Below are 13,860 nucleotides of genomic sequence, written 5' to 3' on the forward strand. Positions count from 1 at the left end.
CTTAAAATAAATGTCCAAATATAGAGTCAAAAAGAAGGAAATTAAATGGGAGTGTGAAAAGTTTATTGCGAAATGACAGAGGATACAATAAGTTAAGACTCAGGGAGGGTTAGATTGGAAGAGGATTGAATTCATTTTGATGGCCAGTCCTGGGCCAAACGAGTCACTTTACTGGCAGATAGAGAGCCAGACAGACAGTAAGTGGGAAGGGATGGTCATCATTATTCCACCTCCCCATCCATCACTGTTCCTCTGTGACGAGCATAAACCCCAATGAGACTGGGGGGAGTTTGGTGAAGATAAAGAAAGAAGCACCTCATGGGTAATCAGGACAGCTTTCCAAGTAACGGGAGGAGGAAAAGAGGGGGAAAAAAAAGCACCAGTTGGACAAAAGAGGAAAAAAATATGGAAAAAATAAAACAAATGATATCTCACAGTCCTTTGTTCCCCCTGCTTCCACAGATGGTACAGGAAACAGCGAGCGAATGCAGCGACACCATGGGGTCTGCACATGTATGATGCTCACCACCGCAGTGGCAGGGTCCTTACACAGACATGATGTGCTTGACAAAGGCTGCAGGTGACGGCCAGGGAGGTAGCCACAAAAAAAAAAAAAAGAGAGAAAAGGAAAAGTGGGTGAATGGGAAGAAATATAAATGTACATCTTAGATCCTGTGTTAATGCACAGTAGTTAACAGTAGTCAGCTTATTATGAGTCCTTTTTATAGAGAAAATCACTGGAGTGCTCCTTTCAACCCAGTGACCATCAAACCATTTCTAGTATGCTCCCCTCTGAATTTAAAAAAAAAAAAAATGCGTAAATGTTAGTAGCTAAAGTCATTCTGGATAGTCTGAAAGCACAAAGCCTCATGACTCAAATGCCATAAATCATGGGAAACAACACCATAGAAACAGCAGCAGCAATAGTTCCTTACTTTGTGATTTGCCTATAAAATGCAGACTGCAAAGAACAAACTTCTTCCAAGAGTGCAGTCTTTTTTTTTGGAGCATAAAAAATGAAGTGAGTGTTAAGGGGTTAACTCTAAAAGGTCTGGATTCCATATTTCCCATAATAGTAATACCACTCAACAGCAATTACATCATCATGGATGTCTAGCTCCAAGCTAAAAGAAGGCATATTGTCTTATATGCTAAAAAGAATCTATATTAATAGAATATATACGTATTATGAACATTGTGAATATTATCAGCAGTAGTAATAGTATAATCATGTTTTTATTGTTAAGTTTTGTAACTCACCCTCATAGTTGACACAGCCATTCTCATCCTCCTGTCCTGCCATGAGAGCATCAATCTCAGCCTCTGTCATCTTCTCTCCTGCAGGGGGGGGACAGAGGACATCTGATATTAACAACACACAAATTGACCCATACACACCTACACAGATAGAATGAACCACCACCTGGCCTGACTCACCCAGTGTTGACAGGACAATACGCAGCTCAGCACCCATCACTGTGCCGTTGCCCTCTTTGTCGAAGACGCGCAGACCCTCAACATAGTCTTCATATCCTGCCTTGTTTGGGCTGTTGATGATGGCCTGGAGCATGGGCAGGAAGCCCTCGAACTCTACCCTCTTGTTGGCCATGTCTGTATGAGAGGAGACAGAGTAAGCTGTATCCAGGGATGACTGAGCAGGTTTGAGACAACCAGCCCTAGATGGGGAAAATCCATGATTACGTCACATTTCTGCTGGAGCCAGTACTTCTCTATCGTGACACGGTTCTATTTTAAGACACAGTTATTACTTTGTTTGTTTGTTTTTTAGCTAATTTGGCATTTTGGTCTTAATTGCATCAGATTGGTTTAAAAGTAGCACAGATCTGTACCTGCATTATCATCTGTCAGCCCTGTATAAACCTTCTTTTGGCTGCTCTCTCATTCACAAAGGGGTTGCCACAGCAGATTCACATATTTGATTTAGCATAGGTTTTTTACACTACATGCCCGTCCTGACACAACCCTCCCACTGATTTGTGTATCCTTCTGGCCTTGAACCAGGGATATTTTCCATGTTAGGCAAATATGTTAACAGAAGTACAACTGTGCTTTGTTTAGTTATTTTACCAAGCAAAGTGTGTGTGAATAAAAACACACAGAAAAAAAGCATTAGAGGAACTGCAAGTTAAGTCTTGTACTGAAAAATACAAGATGGGGGCAAGTGTGAACATGTACTGCAAAGTTCTGTGCTACACTTCACAGGTTGGGAAAGTTCATGAAGGAATATGACAATTTTGACCACTAGCTGGCAGCATAAGCGGTTTAATATGCCATTTCCTCAAAGGCAGTGATCTTCCCCAAAAGCATTTTGTTGATTTCAGAGATCTTTCCACAATGTAAGAAACCTTCGAGGAACTGTTTTCAAAGGAAAGTTGGCTATAATTTCTAAATCCTTTGAACATGACTGCTTCCAGTCACAAAAGCAGCTACTGATAATTTCACACTCATACACATTATCCTACATATCTGATAGCTGCACTGTTCACCTCTTACCAAAAACAGTAGTAACACTAAAACTAAAACTCTGAGCATCATGTTAGATAAATCAGCCTTTTGGCTGCAATGTTCATTTATGTCTTTCCAGTGATGACTGGCACACTGCAAATCATACTGACATCAGTACAAAAAACAGCTGTTAACTTCATCATTATCCTTATTAGGACTAAAACTGATCTAATTGTGTGTTTTATGTTCAAAACTCTCTCTGTATAAATCCCTAACATCACCACACAAATTTTAAAGTGATTCAGTGAGGGATCAGTTATACTATCACTGTACCGTCAGCAGAGGGGTTTCCCAGCAGTTTGTTCACCTCCTTGTTGGTGGGGTTCTGTCCCAGAGCGCGCATGATGTCAGCAATCTGGTTGTAAGCCACCTTGTTGTCACCCACTCTGTCGAACAGACCAAAGGCCTCCCTGTAGTCTGTTTAATTAAAGGAGGAGAGGATTTTGTCACCTTAATGAGCCAATATTTTCATTTTATGCCAGAGGTCGTCAGATTTATAATGACTAAAACTTGTACAGTGAGATATTTCCGTTATATTCCTTGAGGTACTTAGATTAAAGCCAAGCTGCATTTGGAGCTCATAATATAACAAGAGTTGATTGCATAAACATAGCACTGACCTGAGGTATTACAATATTTTTTTCATATTTATGTATGAGTAAAATGAAGCTCATCATATTTGCATTGAGGCGACTGTTGTGATTTGGTGCTATATAAATAAAATTGAACTGAATTTTTTTCAGAGGCCAACAGAGTTATGCATTAATATCTGTGATGTCCAGTGCCATATTTTTTTTATAATATATATATATATATACACACACACACAAGCATAACATATCTTACTTCAGAAATGGAAATTATAGTTTGCGTGAATGCATTGTTTTTAAAATTGAATCAGTAGTTCATATTTCAGCCTTGGCTGTTGCATGCCTGTCAGCAGGTGGAGACAGCTATGCTGCAAACTGACAAGGGAAACATCTAACAAGTGCAAGACATCCCATAAGGTTGTGGTATTACTGGCTGAATAGACTGCCTCTTGCCGAGCTCGTCGCCCCTCATACTATTTCTATCTCAGCTGTCTCCTTCTCTCTCACTCAGCGGGGCAATGGGCTCTTTTAAAAGACCACCTTGGAATTGATAAACATAGCTGAGAATATGAGCCCCTCCTTTTAAAGGCAAGGTCCCCTGTAGGCAAGCTGAATAAAAGTAGGGAATGCTGACTGCAGTGCAACAAGCAGCCTGCCAGACTTCAGGTTTGGTCCTGTGGTTCCTGGAGAACCAACAGCACACAGGTGTTTCTTTCTGTCAAATACTGCACTATCATTTCACAGTGCTTCCATCTATAATCTTTGACTTGAGCTTCTGATTTTTTTAAAGCTGCATCCTGTTTGATATCACTGATCTAGTGACAAAGAGTGCCAAGCAGCATGTAAACAAGCTAAAGTTAATATTTGGTCACAGGGATCTGTGGGCTTGATTTATGACATGCAACCCTTTCGACCCCAAAGCACCCATGACTAAAGTGTGATATGATCCATTCTAGAGTCCAGAAAGTAATAATTTGTTCATTTAGCAGGTGCTTGTTTCAAATAAAAAACATATGCTTCACTTTATAGGCAATATTAATTAGACATTTTATGCACTAACAAGTAGCAAGTAATTGCATTAATTGTTAGTGATTTTCACACAATAAACCACATGTTTAACCAAGTAAGTAAGATTTAGTTTAACAGACTGGTGTACATACTTTCTTATTCAAGTATGTAAATCATTCATTCTTCTGAAACCATACTTTTGGTTTTGTTTTGTTTTACATTGTTGTACACTCCTTTGTTTCTATAGTGCCCTCCGTATGCTGGTCACAATTTATGATAAAGATAGATTTTCAGATTTCTCTGACAGAGAGCCAGGTAGTATAAAAACAGAGAAGAGTTTTATGGACTGTGTGTAACAGGATATAATGGAAGTGGGTTCAATTTTACATACCTTCAATCTGGTCTGCGCTGAATTCCACCTACAAGTCAATATAAAACCAGCCATTTAAGTATGAAAGATTCAAAAGCAAAAGTTTTCACCATGTAATTAACAGCACACACATTTGTATTCAGACAGCATAGTCATCCATTTCCCCCTTTAATCTACCCAAAACAATCATATCTAAACCGAAATCAAACTTGTCTCTTTGCCAGAATTAGCTTCATATGGTGACACGTGTGTAGGTCCATCTTTAGCTACGTTAACATGTCCACATTTGGTGTCACTCTGCATTGCCATCACACATTAGTCACTACTCTGATAGTCCAATCCGGAGAGTCCAGGGTGTGGTCTAAGACACTGAGCTATCCATGGTCCCAGTCATTCTCTCCAATACTCAGCACACCTTGGAGTGTGGTCCTCCCAGCCTGCAGTTGCTCTCACTGACTTTGAACTGTGTATAAGCTTATAGATAATCATAACTTTTATATAAATGTAACAAACTGTGATTGTCCTGTTTTTATTTATTTATTTTTAAAGACTCAAAATTGCTTATATGGCAAGGCCACCCACCCACCCACCCACTCCCCCAAACCCTCTCTCCATTTAGCAAAAACACTGAGAGAGGGAGGAAAACCTAAATCCCTGCTCTTCCTTCCTCGGTATCCAGCAACCCATCTCCATCCCTCCCCACTGTAGATCAGATTAAGCCTTCACGGGTCAGTGTACCTTGATGGCGGACAGGTCGACAGCGGGAGCCTTAGGAGCAGGGGCTGGCTCGGGTGCAGGTGCGGGTGCAGGTGCGGGTGCAGGTTCGGCCTTCTTGGCGGGAGCCTTAGGGTCCTTCTTGGGTGCCATTTTTGCTAATAGTAGAACTACTTTGGCCCTGGAGCACAGACAATTCCCGGATCGGGTGACACACAAGGAGTGTAGCACAGACTGCAGGGGACTCGGAGCAAGAAATCACTGTTGGGGCGTATATATATGTGACTATTTTTCCTCTTGACCCCCCCGTCAACGCTATCCCCGTGTAAGGATTGGATAGCGGATGGGAGGGGTGTGCGTATGTGGAGGGGTTCTCTCTAAACTTGGAATATAGGGCTACGGGCCAGAAGGTGTTTAGCCATATACCTATAATCACAAATGAAAACAGTGAAACGGCGTGAAAGGTTACCTGGGGACATGCGTCCTTTCCGCAGGATCGTTTCTCCACTTTTACGCACAGCCTCCACTTTTACACGCAGTCTTGCGCTTCATTACGCACAACCTATCTATCTAGGTAATATATTCGACTATCTGCAATATTTTCCAGCTTTCGATGATAGATGATATGTATACATTGTCACAAATCACTGACTATTAGACAATTAAAACCTGAACGAAGCAATGGAAGTGTGTGTACGCGCGCGTGTCTGAGAGAGAGTGACTGAGAGAGAGAGAGAGAGAGAGAGAGAGAGAGAAAGAGAGAGAGAGAGCATTTTGATACAAAGTAAAAAGCAGATCCAATGTGGAGAGCTGCGGAATATTTTACATATTCCAGTAAATATCGGTTGCTGTCAGGTAGAAGTTAATGTGAGTGTATATGAGTATGATAGCAGAAATACGTCAAGCAGTTTTTCTCTGAAAAGGAAAAGACGTCCATAGTCATATGCCCTGAGGTCTGCACTACCGATGTTTCATTAAACACATCTCAGCTTACCATAATATTAGTGATGATAGTCAAGCTGATCTTTGACAACATCTCTGAATGGACTCATCAGGGGCTCCATTTTTACCATCAGCTGTGTAGCCACGCATTGCACAGAAATTTATTTGAAATATAGCACAGATACCCATGTTTCCACTGAATTTAAGGTGAATATATTTCTAACATTTCCTTAAAATATTATAAAATATATCTAGAATATCTGCAATTGATATAATGATGCAACAACAAGAATCTGGCGTATTTGCCTTCATACTGAGCCTGGAATGATCCTCTCATATCTGGTGTCAGTGGAGTATTGATACAAACACATTTGGAATATGTGTGTGTTTAACAGTGTAGAAAACTCAAGAAGAAATAAATGCAGATGGAGGTTTGTGGTAAGAAAACTCTGTGCTGTTGGCTGTAGTCATACAGAAAAAAGTTACTGATCAGACTGGTTCAAATTAATATGGCAGTGGAGCATTCTTTTGGTGAACAGATGGTGGAAGCAGTGTCTTTCAGAACTAATAACGAGCCTTTTGTTTATTTCTAGTTACTGGCAGTTTGTGTTTGGTAGATCAGCACCTGTGGTCAATTTGAGGCTCTATTGAAGGAGGTGAGTGGATGGGAGGGGGTCATCACAACCCCAGGAAGGATGTGACGTAAAAGCACAGGGAGATGGAGCTCTAGTGAAGCTTTCAGCTGCTGATGCCAGTAACCCAGGCAAGGCCAAGAGTGCAAATTCTGCCTCCTTAATTCTTGTCTATATCTGTCTCCTAGTGCCAGCGGTGGAGCCCTGCCCCCAACACCGTGACAGGGCCGAGTGACGAAGGAACAGCATAAATTCCTTCACCCCACAGCCCCCAACCCCTGCACACTCTCCACCCACTTGCTTTCACTGACCCCGTTTCCATGAGGGTAAGCCAGAGAAAGCCTCAGTCTCTCAGCTGTCATCTAGGCTCACCCTGGCACTCCACTTCACCTTCTTGGAGTCTGACTTCCCTTCACTCCCTCCCCCTATAGAAACTCTGCCTCAGTCCTTGCACCTGTGCTGCAGTTCAAACTGAGATCCACTATAGAACCTTAATGGATTCAGCAGCATGGTAAAGCTGGGCTTTATTAGGAGGTGATGGCAGGTCAGCTTATGAAAAGAAAAACAAACCAAAAAAAAAAAAAAGAGCAAGTTTATGTGACAATAATGTTCAACAAGATTTGTTGTGTACCAACTAATGGAATTTCTTACATTTATGGAACAATTTAGTGATTAAAATACAGGGCTGTTTTGTCTTTTTGTCAGTTCAAATCTATATAATGTTGTAATTCCATGGCAAGTTCTTAATTCCATTACAAAAAATCAAATCCATTTTTCAGTGTAGCCAAGTAAGTTCTGTGTCATTTGCTCCAGCAGCCTAAAGAAAAGGGGTGTCTAAATATCTTTTAGTTTACTGTTTATCACATTAGTGAAGATAAAGCGCCTTGAGGCGACTGTTTGTTGTGATTTGGTGCTATATAAATCAAATTGAATTGAATTGAATTGAATATACAGTACAATCTTCTTGTGACTAAATGCTTAACCTCTCATCTATCACCAGTGCCCAGTCCCTTTGAGAAAGTCATAGTAGAGATGTGAGGTCAGACATCTCAAGAGAAGAATGAGCTTCAGCTCTACAGTACATGGAATGGCAGTGACATCTGAGGAACAAATTTAACAGGCTCCTGTGGTGATCCACAATACCATCCATGATGACAGAATAAGAGGAAAAGGAGGCAAAAAGTAATATTCAGTAATATTCATATTAAGCTATGTTTCCTTATTTTTGTAATTATGGAATGGTGCTGTTACATTTATGCATGCTATCTTAGGTAGATCTCATGTGAGGCTTCTGCACAGCATAAAATATACAATACTGTGCAAAAGTCTTGAGCAACCCTTCTTTCTATTTTGCTTTTGAGGAGCCAGACTTTCCTATCATTTTATAAAGTGGTCTACTGTATATGGTTTTATAAAGTTTTTCTTTGGACAGTGGCTGCTTTTTCACTCATTTTCAGTCCAGTCCTTGTACCTGACCAGAAACTTTTTTTGTTTGTTAAGCCACTTAACACTGACCTATGAATCAGTCAAGTGTCACAAGGCACCTTGTTACTAGTTTGACAGGCATAAAATAGGATTTTTGCACCAACAAAGTGATTCTCAAAGAGCTAATAGCTGAAAACTTGGTGTATCTTTGCATTGCAGTGTGTCTTTAAAAAATTTGAGGAAACTGGAAAAGTGGAGAGCAAATGAAGTAGTAGCAGATCTAAAAAAAATGTGTGTCAAGCAGGCATTCTGAAAGAAGTAAAACAGGGAGAAAAGGCTGAGGTATGGCAAATTACACAAGAACTCCACTGAAAATCAAATCATCATAAGTAAGTACAGTGGAGGTCAGGAAAGAAGTACAACAATGAGTGTCTACAACCATTTGTAAAACATGGTGGAGGCTCTGTCATGGTTTGAGGTTAGATTTCAGCCAGTGATGTTGGGGATCTTATTAAAATAGATGGAATTATGAATGCAGAAAAGTACCACTGTGTAACACTATCTGGAAAGTGTCTGATAGGTATTGACTTGTAGAAGCACAGTGCCAATGCTGTAAAAGCATACCTGGATAGAAAAACACACACTGGAACAGTATCAGTCATGGATTGGCCTTGCCAGATCCCAGACCTCAACATTACTGAAGCAGTGTGGGATCATCTTGAGAGACAATGGAACAAAATGCGGCCAACATCCAAAGAAGAGCTTTGAATATCCTTTAAGAAGCCTGGAAAACTATTCCTGAAGACTACTTAAAGAAGTGAGAAGAAAGCTGCCTTAGAGAGATCAGGATGTGTTAAAGAATAAAGGTGGTCATAGCAAATGTTGACTTTCAAGCTTGTTAGAATTGTACAAACTCTATTTTGGCCTTATAGACTGTATTTTCATTTATGGTTGCAACAAATGGCTGCACCCATTTCCCATTTTCTTTGTAAAACATAAAGAATTGTTGGGTGGCTCAAGAGTTTTGCACAGTATTGAATGAATGAGTGTGACCACCCCTCCAGAACCAGCATACAGAGCAACACAGTGTTATTGATATCTGTAGTGATGGTGCGAACATGGATGTTGGCTCAAATAACTTACCTTTAATTTAAAAAATACCTTTGAAAATGCTTTAAAAAAAAGCTTTTTTTTTAAGTACTCTGAAAGGAAGTCAGTAGATTAAAAAATACTTACAGTATAATTTGTTTCTCCTTTAAATCTGAAACTTGTTACTCTCCTGTCATTCAGAGGCAGTAAGTTGCTTTAGGTACTGAAGATTATACCCTAAATTCGGAAAAAAAAAAGTTGATAGTAAAACAACTTTTTTAAGCTAAAAGTTGCAAGCTGTTTTATGAAGTGCTGCTATATTCTCACCCAATAAGTTATGTAAAGTGACCAGTTTGCCAGTCTCCTTCCAAGCTCAGACAATACTGAGCTATAATTATCCTAGTTAGGGTCAAGACCATGAGCTGTCAGAGCTATTCATATTTCTTATGTGTCTTGTATTCCTTCTTTGGTAGTCAGGTCTTCCAGTCGGTCAACATGTTCTATAAAAGTGTGCTTCTTTAGCTCTTACAGTTGCAATTCTGCTAGTGTTTTCTTTTCCCATTAAAGAAATAATAGAAATAGTGTGTGCAAAAAGCCCACATCACCAATTAGAATCAGCCATGTTGCATTCTCAACACAAATGTTTTTGAAGTTATTTAACTTTTATCTTACCAGAGCTTGTCTTTTGAGCCTGAAGGGGATACGCTCAGATAAAACATCACTGATCAGTATAGGGAAATTGGGATGTTAAAGCATAGCATTAATATGAATCAACAACCAAAGTGGGGTAACACAAACAATGTTTATTGAAATGAAAAGCTATTGTTCTCCTACTTGGTAATGTTCAAATGATTTCCCATAAGCATCCTAGAGAGTTTTTCACTTGGCTTCACAGTGCTGTTTGAATGCTCTGTTGCTACAAGGTGCCATAGACAGAAATTAAAATACAATTTTAATTTTTAAAAAAAGACAAATTGTTTTTAGATTGTGTCACATAAGACTAAATAAACTCCATATGTGAGGACGGGGCTTTTGAGGGATGTTCTTTTGCAGCTTTGATCTGTCTTCCATGTGTCACTTCCGCACTCTCTAGTACACCCTTGGTGGAGGCATTTCGTAATATCCCTCCACGGTTTGCTTCAAAACAGGTGCTATAACGGTCTCCTCTCAGGAATGGAGTTGTGACGTAAGGTTTAAATGCCTGCCAATTTTCATTCATAGTAATTTGTAAAATTCTGATGTTCAAAATATTTCTGACTCGAATCCTGATTTGTAAATTTGGGAATTTAGGTTATTAGAACTAAAACTTCAGCCATGACATTATGAGATGTGCAATTAAGAGTTTGTGAGGAAGGAAAAAAAACAGAGGTACTGATTTCAAGACGTAGCACCTGCCTTAGTCTTGGAGTACTCCTGTGCTAAGCATGATTAATGAAATGCTGAGAACCTGAGCTTGAGAAAAACATCATGCGATGAGTGCGGTGTGGTGTCAAGATTCCAAAGATGGCAGAAGCTCCCCGGTTGCTGGCATTTGTCTCTGTGAGAGCTGAAGCGCTGAGGGGAGAAGGAAATGACGGAGCGTAGTGAAGGACTTCCTTTGCCTCAAAACATTCAGCAGAGGTCACCCAGTCAGCCTTCTAAGATGAGCAGAGAGTAAATTTTGGATTCTGGTTCCATCTACCGCCCCCTCTTTTTAAACCTGAGTGCTTCCTTCTCTGCCCTCCATCCATGCCAAAAGGAATGAGGCTGTAACTGAGCCTGGGGGGACAGATGGTGCCTATTTATAGTCCCCACAGAGAGGTGTGAAGTTTCTTGGGATTTCAAAGAGCGGGGCCTATGGCTCCTTAAGGGGGCTGATGCAGCCTCTTTGGCCCGCATGTTCTCTTTCCCTCCCCTTACTCACTAGAAAGCCCTACACTGGCCGCATGGGCTTAAGATGGGTTCAGGCTAAACAAAGGTACTTATTGCCCTTTTTACTGAGGCCACTACATCACCACAGAAGATTGAAATGCAAGCCAAAGGGAACAGTCTCCACCTTCTTTTTCTCCAGCTGATAACTTCATTTAACAATCTAGAGGTGGAATTTGCTGTCACAGCAGGACAGTCAAACTGTCATGATGCCACTCAAAGCATTCATGGTGACACTGTGAGTGGATTTTTTTACTAACTTGACAGGTCCTGGTGAAGCACTGAACCATGGGAGCAAAGTCTTGTTCAAAAGGTTGTATTAGCAGTATAGAACACAACTCAAAGTGATTTGTTATCATTACAAAGTGAGCCACTTTGTAATGAAAATAAATCAGTAACTGTTTATTTGTTTATTTAGAATAATGGAAATGAAAGCATAAAAATATAGTTTTACTTTTCTTTTTTTAATAATGTAACTTTTGACTTCAAAGAAGCAGTCCAGGAAGCCAGACAAACAATTTTCCAGTCATTACTACTGTAATATATATGTCACTACTCCTGCTATCCTGCCATTAACACTGTATGCATAAAATCCAGCTAAACTGTGCAATGACTTGAATAAAATCAGGTCATCCATGAATGTGAAACACATCACTGCTTTCCTTGCATTTGCCTCCTGCATGCTGTGAACTGTAACTGCTTTAAATCAAGCACTGAGAGGTTTGGTTCCGCAGTTCATTTCTCATCTGCTCCTACTTTATGAACCATTCAGACCTCGAAAATCATCAGCCCCCACATTCAGAACTAATTATGGAGCAGCAGCATTTTGCCCCACATGAACAAAACTTTAGATCTGCTACAACTATCAGTATTTTTACTCCATTCTTTTCCTTTTCTGTGCCTGCTTGTATTTAATGTATAGCGCTTTTTTGTTGAAAGATGCTACACAAATAAACAAGTTTATTTTTTTCTATATAAAGTGCCAATAATGTCAAACTCCTCAACATAAGTAGTCGTACCCTACAGTGAACAAACACCACCATACATCCTTGAAATAAAGCACCAGTTATCTCTCTTATGTCAGGGCCAAGACTTGGAAACCTGGCAAAGAAAGGGGTGAGGGAGCCTATCTGTCTATTTACGTCCTCTCTTAAGCTTGGTCACCATCTGAAACTCACACTTGAAACCGCAGACAATGTGGGATCCCTCCACATAGACACTGGATAGACACTGGAGTTCATTAGGCTGCACGCCAGCCAATCAGTGGAGGAATTTAAAAGGCAGCTAATGACAGCCCTCCCAGTAATAACGAGCCATACAGTACATTGCACAGGCTTCTCATGTTCTCCCAATCATCACATAGCTATTTTCCAGAAGTTGTGATGCCATCATTATTGATAGAAAACAGCCAAGGCTGGATTTTGGTGCTATAGCTTAAAATGGAAACATTTGGCATAGAAGCACAAACTAAATTATTTTTAATTCCCATTTTATTGATTGCTAAAATTAGTGTGTGTTGAGTTCAGTATAGTATATGAAGACAGTTTACCCATATTGTGTGAAATGGTGTATGAGACAGTAAATATGGCACTAATTTCAATCCTATAATAACAATTAAGCAGTCAGTTTTATAGGCCTATGCAGCGATGATCTCTAAATTACACATGCTGAGTACATGTTTACACTCTGACATTTTACTGCATTATTTACAAAACAGACAAACAATGACACACCATCAAATCTGATGTTTGATATATTTAAAAGTGACAGTGGAACAAAATTAGTACCTAATTAAGTGTTGAGTGGCTTCATATTCTCGTAAAAATATTTATACGCTTAATATAAAGCTATTTAATGTCAGTAATAATTCTCAGGCTTATGGATCTGCTGTGACAGGTTTTCTCAAGGACAACTTCAAATAAAATGATTAATTACTGGAACAGCTCAGCACCAGGATGAAAAGAGATGTGTAATGAGGTCTGTATTGTACAGACGCCAAAAGCAAATAATTGTAGGAGTTAATCTTAGAGTTTCACAATACGACCATTCTAAAAGGTTAAGTTTTAATGTCACATAGTTGTTAAAAGAATAAATGCATAAATGTTCTGTGCACATGAAAACTCGTCTGTGTTATTTTAAGGTGCAGAATAAAATAAACTTGTAAACTATTGCAGAAGTTAAACCACTGTCACAGACAGGAAATAATCAGTCTGAATAAACAGTCCAGATGTTTTGATGTTTTATCTTGGATTTCAGGTTACCTTTAGCTGTCACAGACTATAGAGAGAAAGAAAATTAATATCTATTAATTATTAATATCTAACGATTAATATCAATCTGAATGGTTAAGCTTCTGCTGAACATTTGCATTTGCTTTAACAAACATGAAAACGACCAGTTCTCCCTGTTAAAGCCCACAGTATTGGTCTTTTAAAAGAACAATAATGGTATGAAGTGAGGTTTGGACAGCAGTATAAATGGAGACTGTACATCACTTCCTTCATTACATAAATAGACGTGCTCTACATGAAGACTTAAATCTAGTGGTCATTTCAACTGTAAAGCTGTCATTGCTTTTACAACACGCTAAGAGCTAAACGACACCGGTGTCACTTTAACTCGTGTATATATATCTAGAGAGAGAGCTGCAAATGTG

At 39.5% G+C, this 13,860-nt stretch overlaps 1 protein-coding gene across 1 annotated transcript; it reads right to left on the reverse strand.

Annotated features, from left to right (window-relative positions):
• Positions 1–41: 41 nt before the first annotated feature.
• Positions 42–5,458, reverse strand: myl1 (myosin, light chain 1, alkali; skeletal, fast). The gene is made up of 6 exons (XM_030757665.1): positions 5,233–5,458; positions 4,516–4,543; positions 2,800–2,943; positions 1,438–1,611; positions 1,261–1,338; positions 42–574 (listed from the first exon to the last, which is right to left on the reverse strand). The coding sequence occupies exons 1-6, from the start codon at positions 5,359–5,361 to the stop codon at positions 546–548; spliced, it is 582 nt and encodes a 193-aa protein (XP_030613525.1). The 5' UTR covers positions 5,362–5,458; the 3' UTR covers positions 42–545.
• Positions 5,459–13,860: the final 8,402 nt, after the last annotated feature.

The sequence above is a fragment of the Archocentrus centrarchus genome, chromosome 21, assembly GCF_007364275.1.
Source record: "Archocentrus centrarchus isolate MPI-CPG fArcCen1 chromosome 21, fArcCen1, whole genome shotgun sequence".
Taxonomy (NCBI): domain Eukaryota; kingdom Metazoa; phylum Chordata; class Actinopteri; order Cichliformes; family Cichlidae; genus Archocentrus; species Archocentrus centrarchus.

Coding starts and splice junctions, on each gene's coding strand:
- myl1 (XM_030757665.1), bottom strand. CDS start 5,361: ATGGCACCCAAGAAGGACCCTAAGGCTCCCGCCAAGAAGGCCGAACCT. Junction 4,544..5,232: donor TCGACCTGTCCGCCATCAAG/GTACACTGACCC, acceptor ATTGACTTGTAG/GTGGAATTCAGCGCAGACCA. Junction 2,944..4,515: donor CAGCGCAGACCAGATTGAAG/GTATGTAAAATT, acceptor TTAATTAAACAG/ACTACAGGGAGGCCTTTGGT.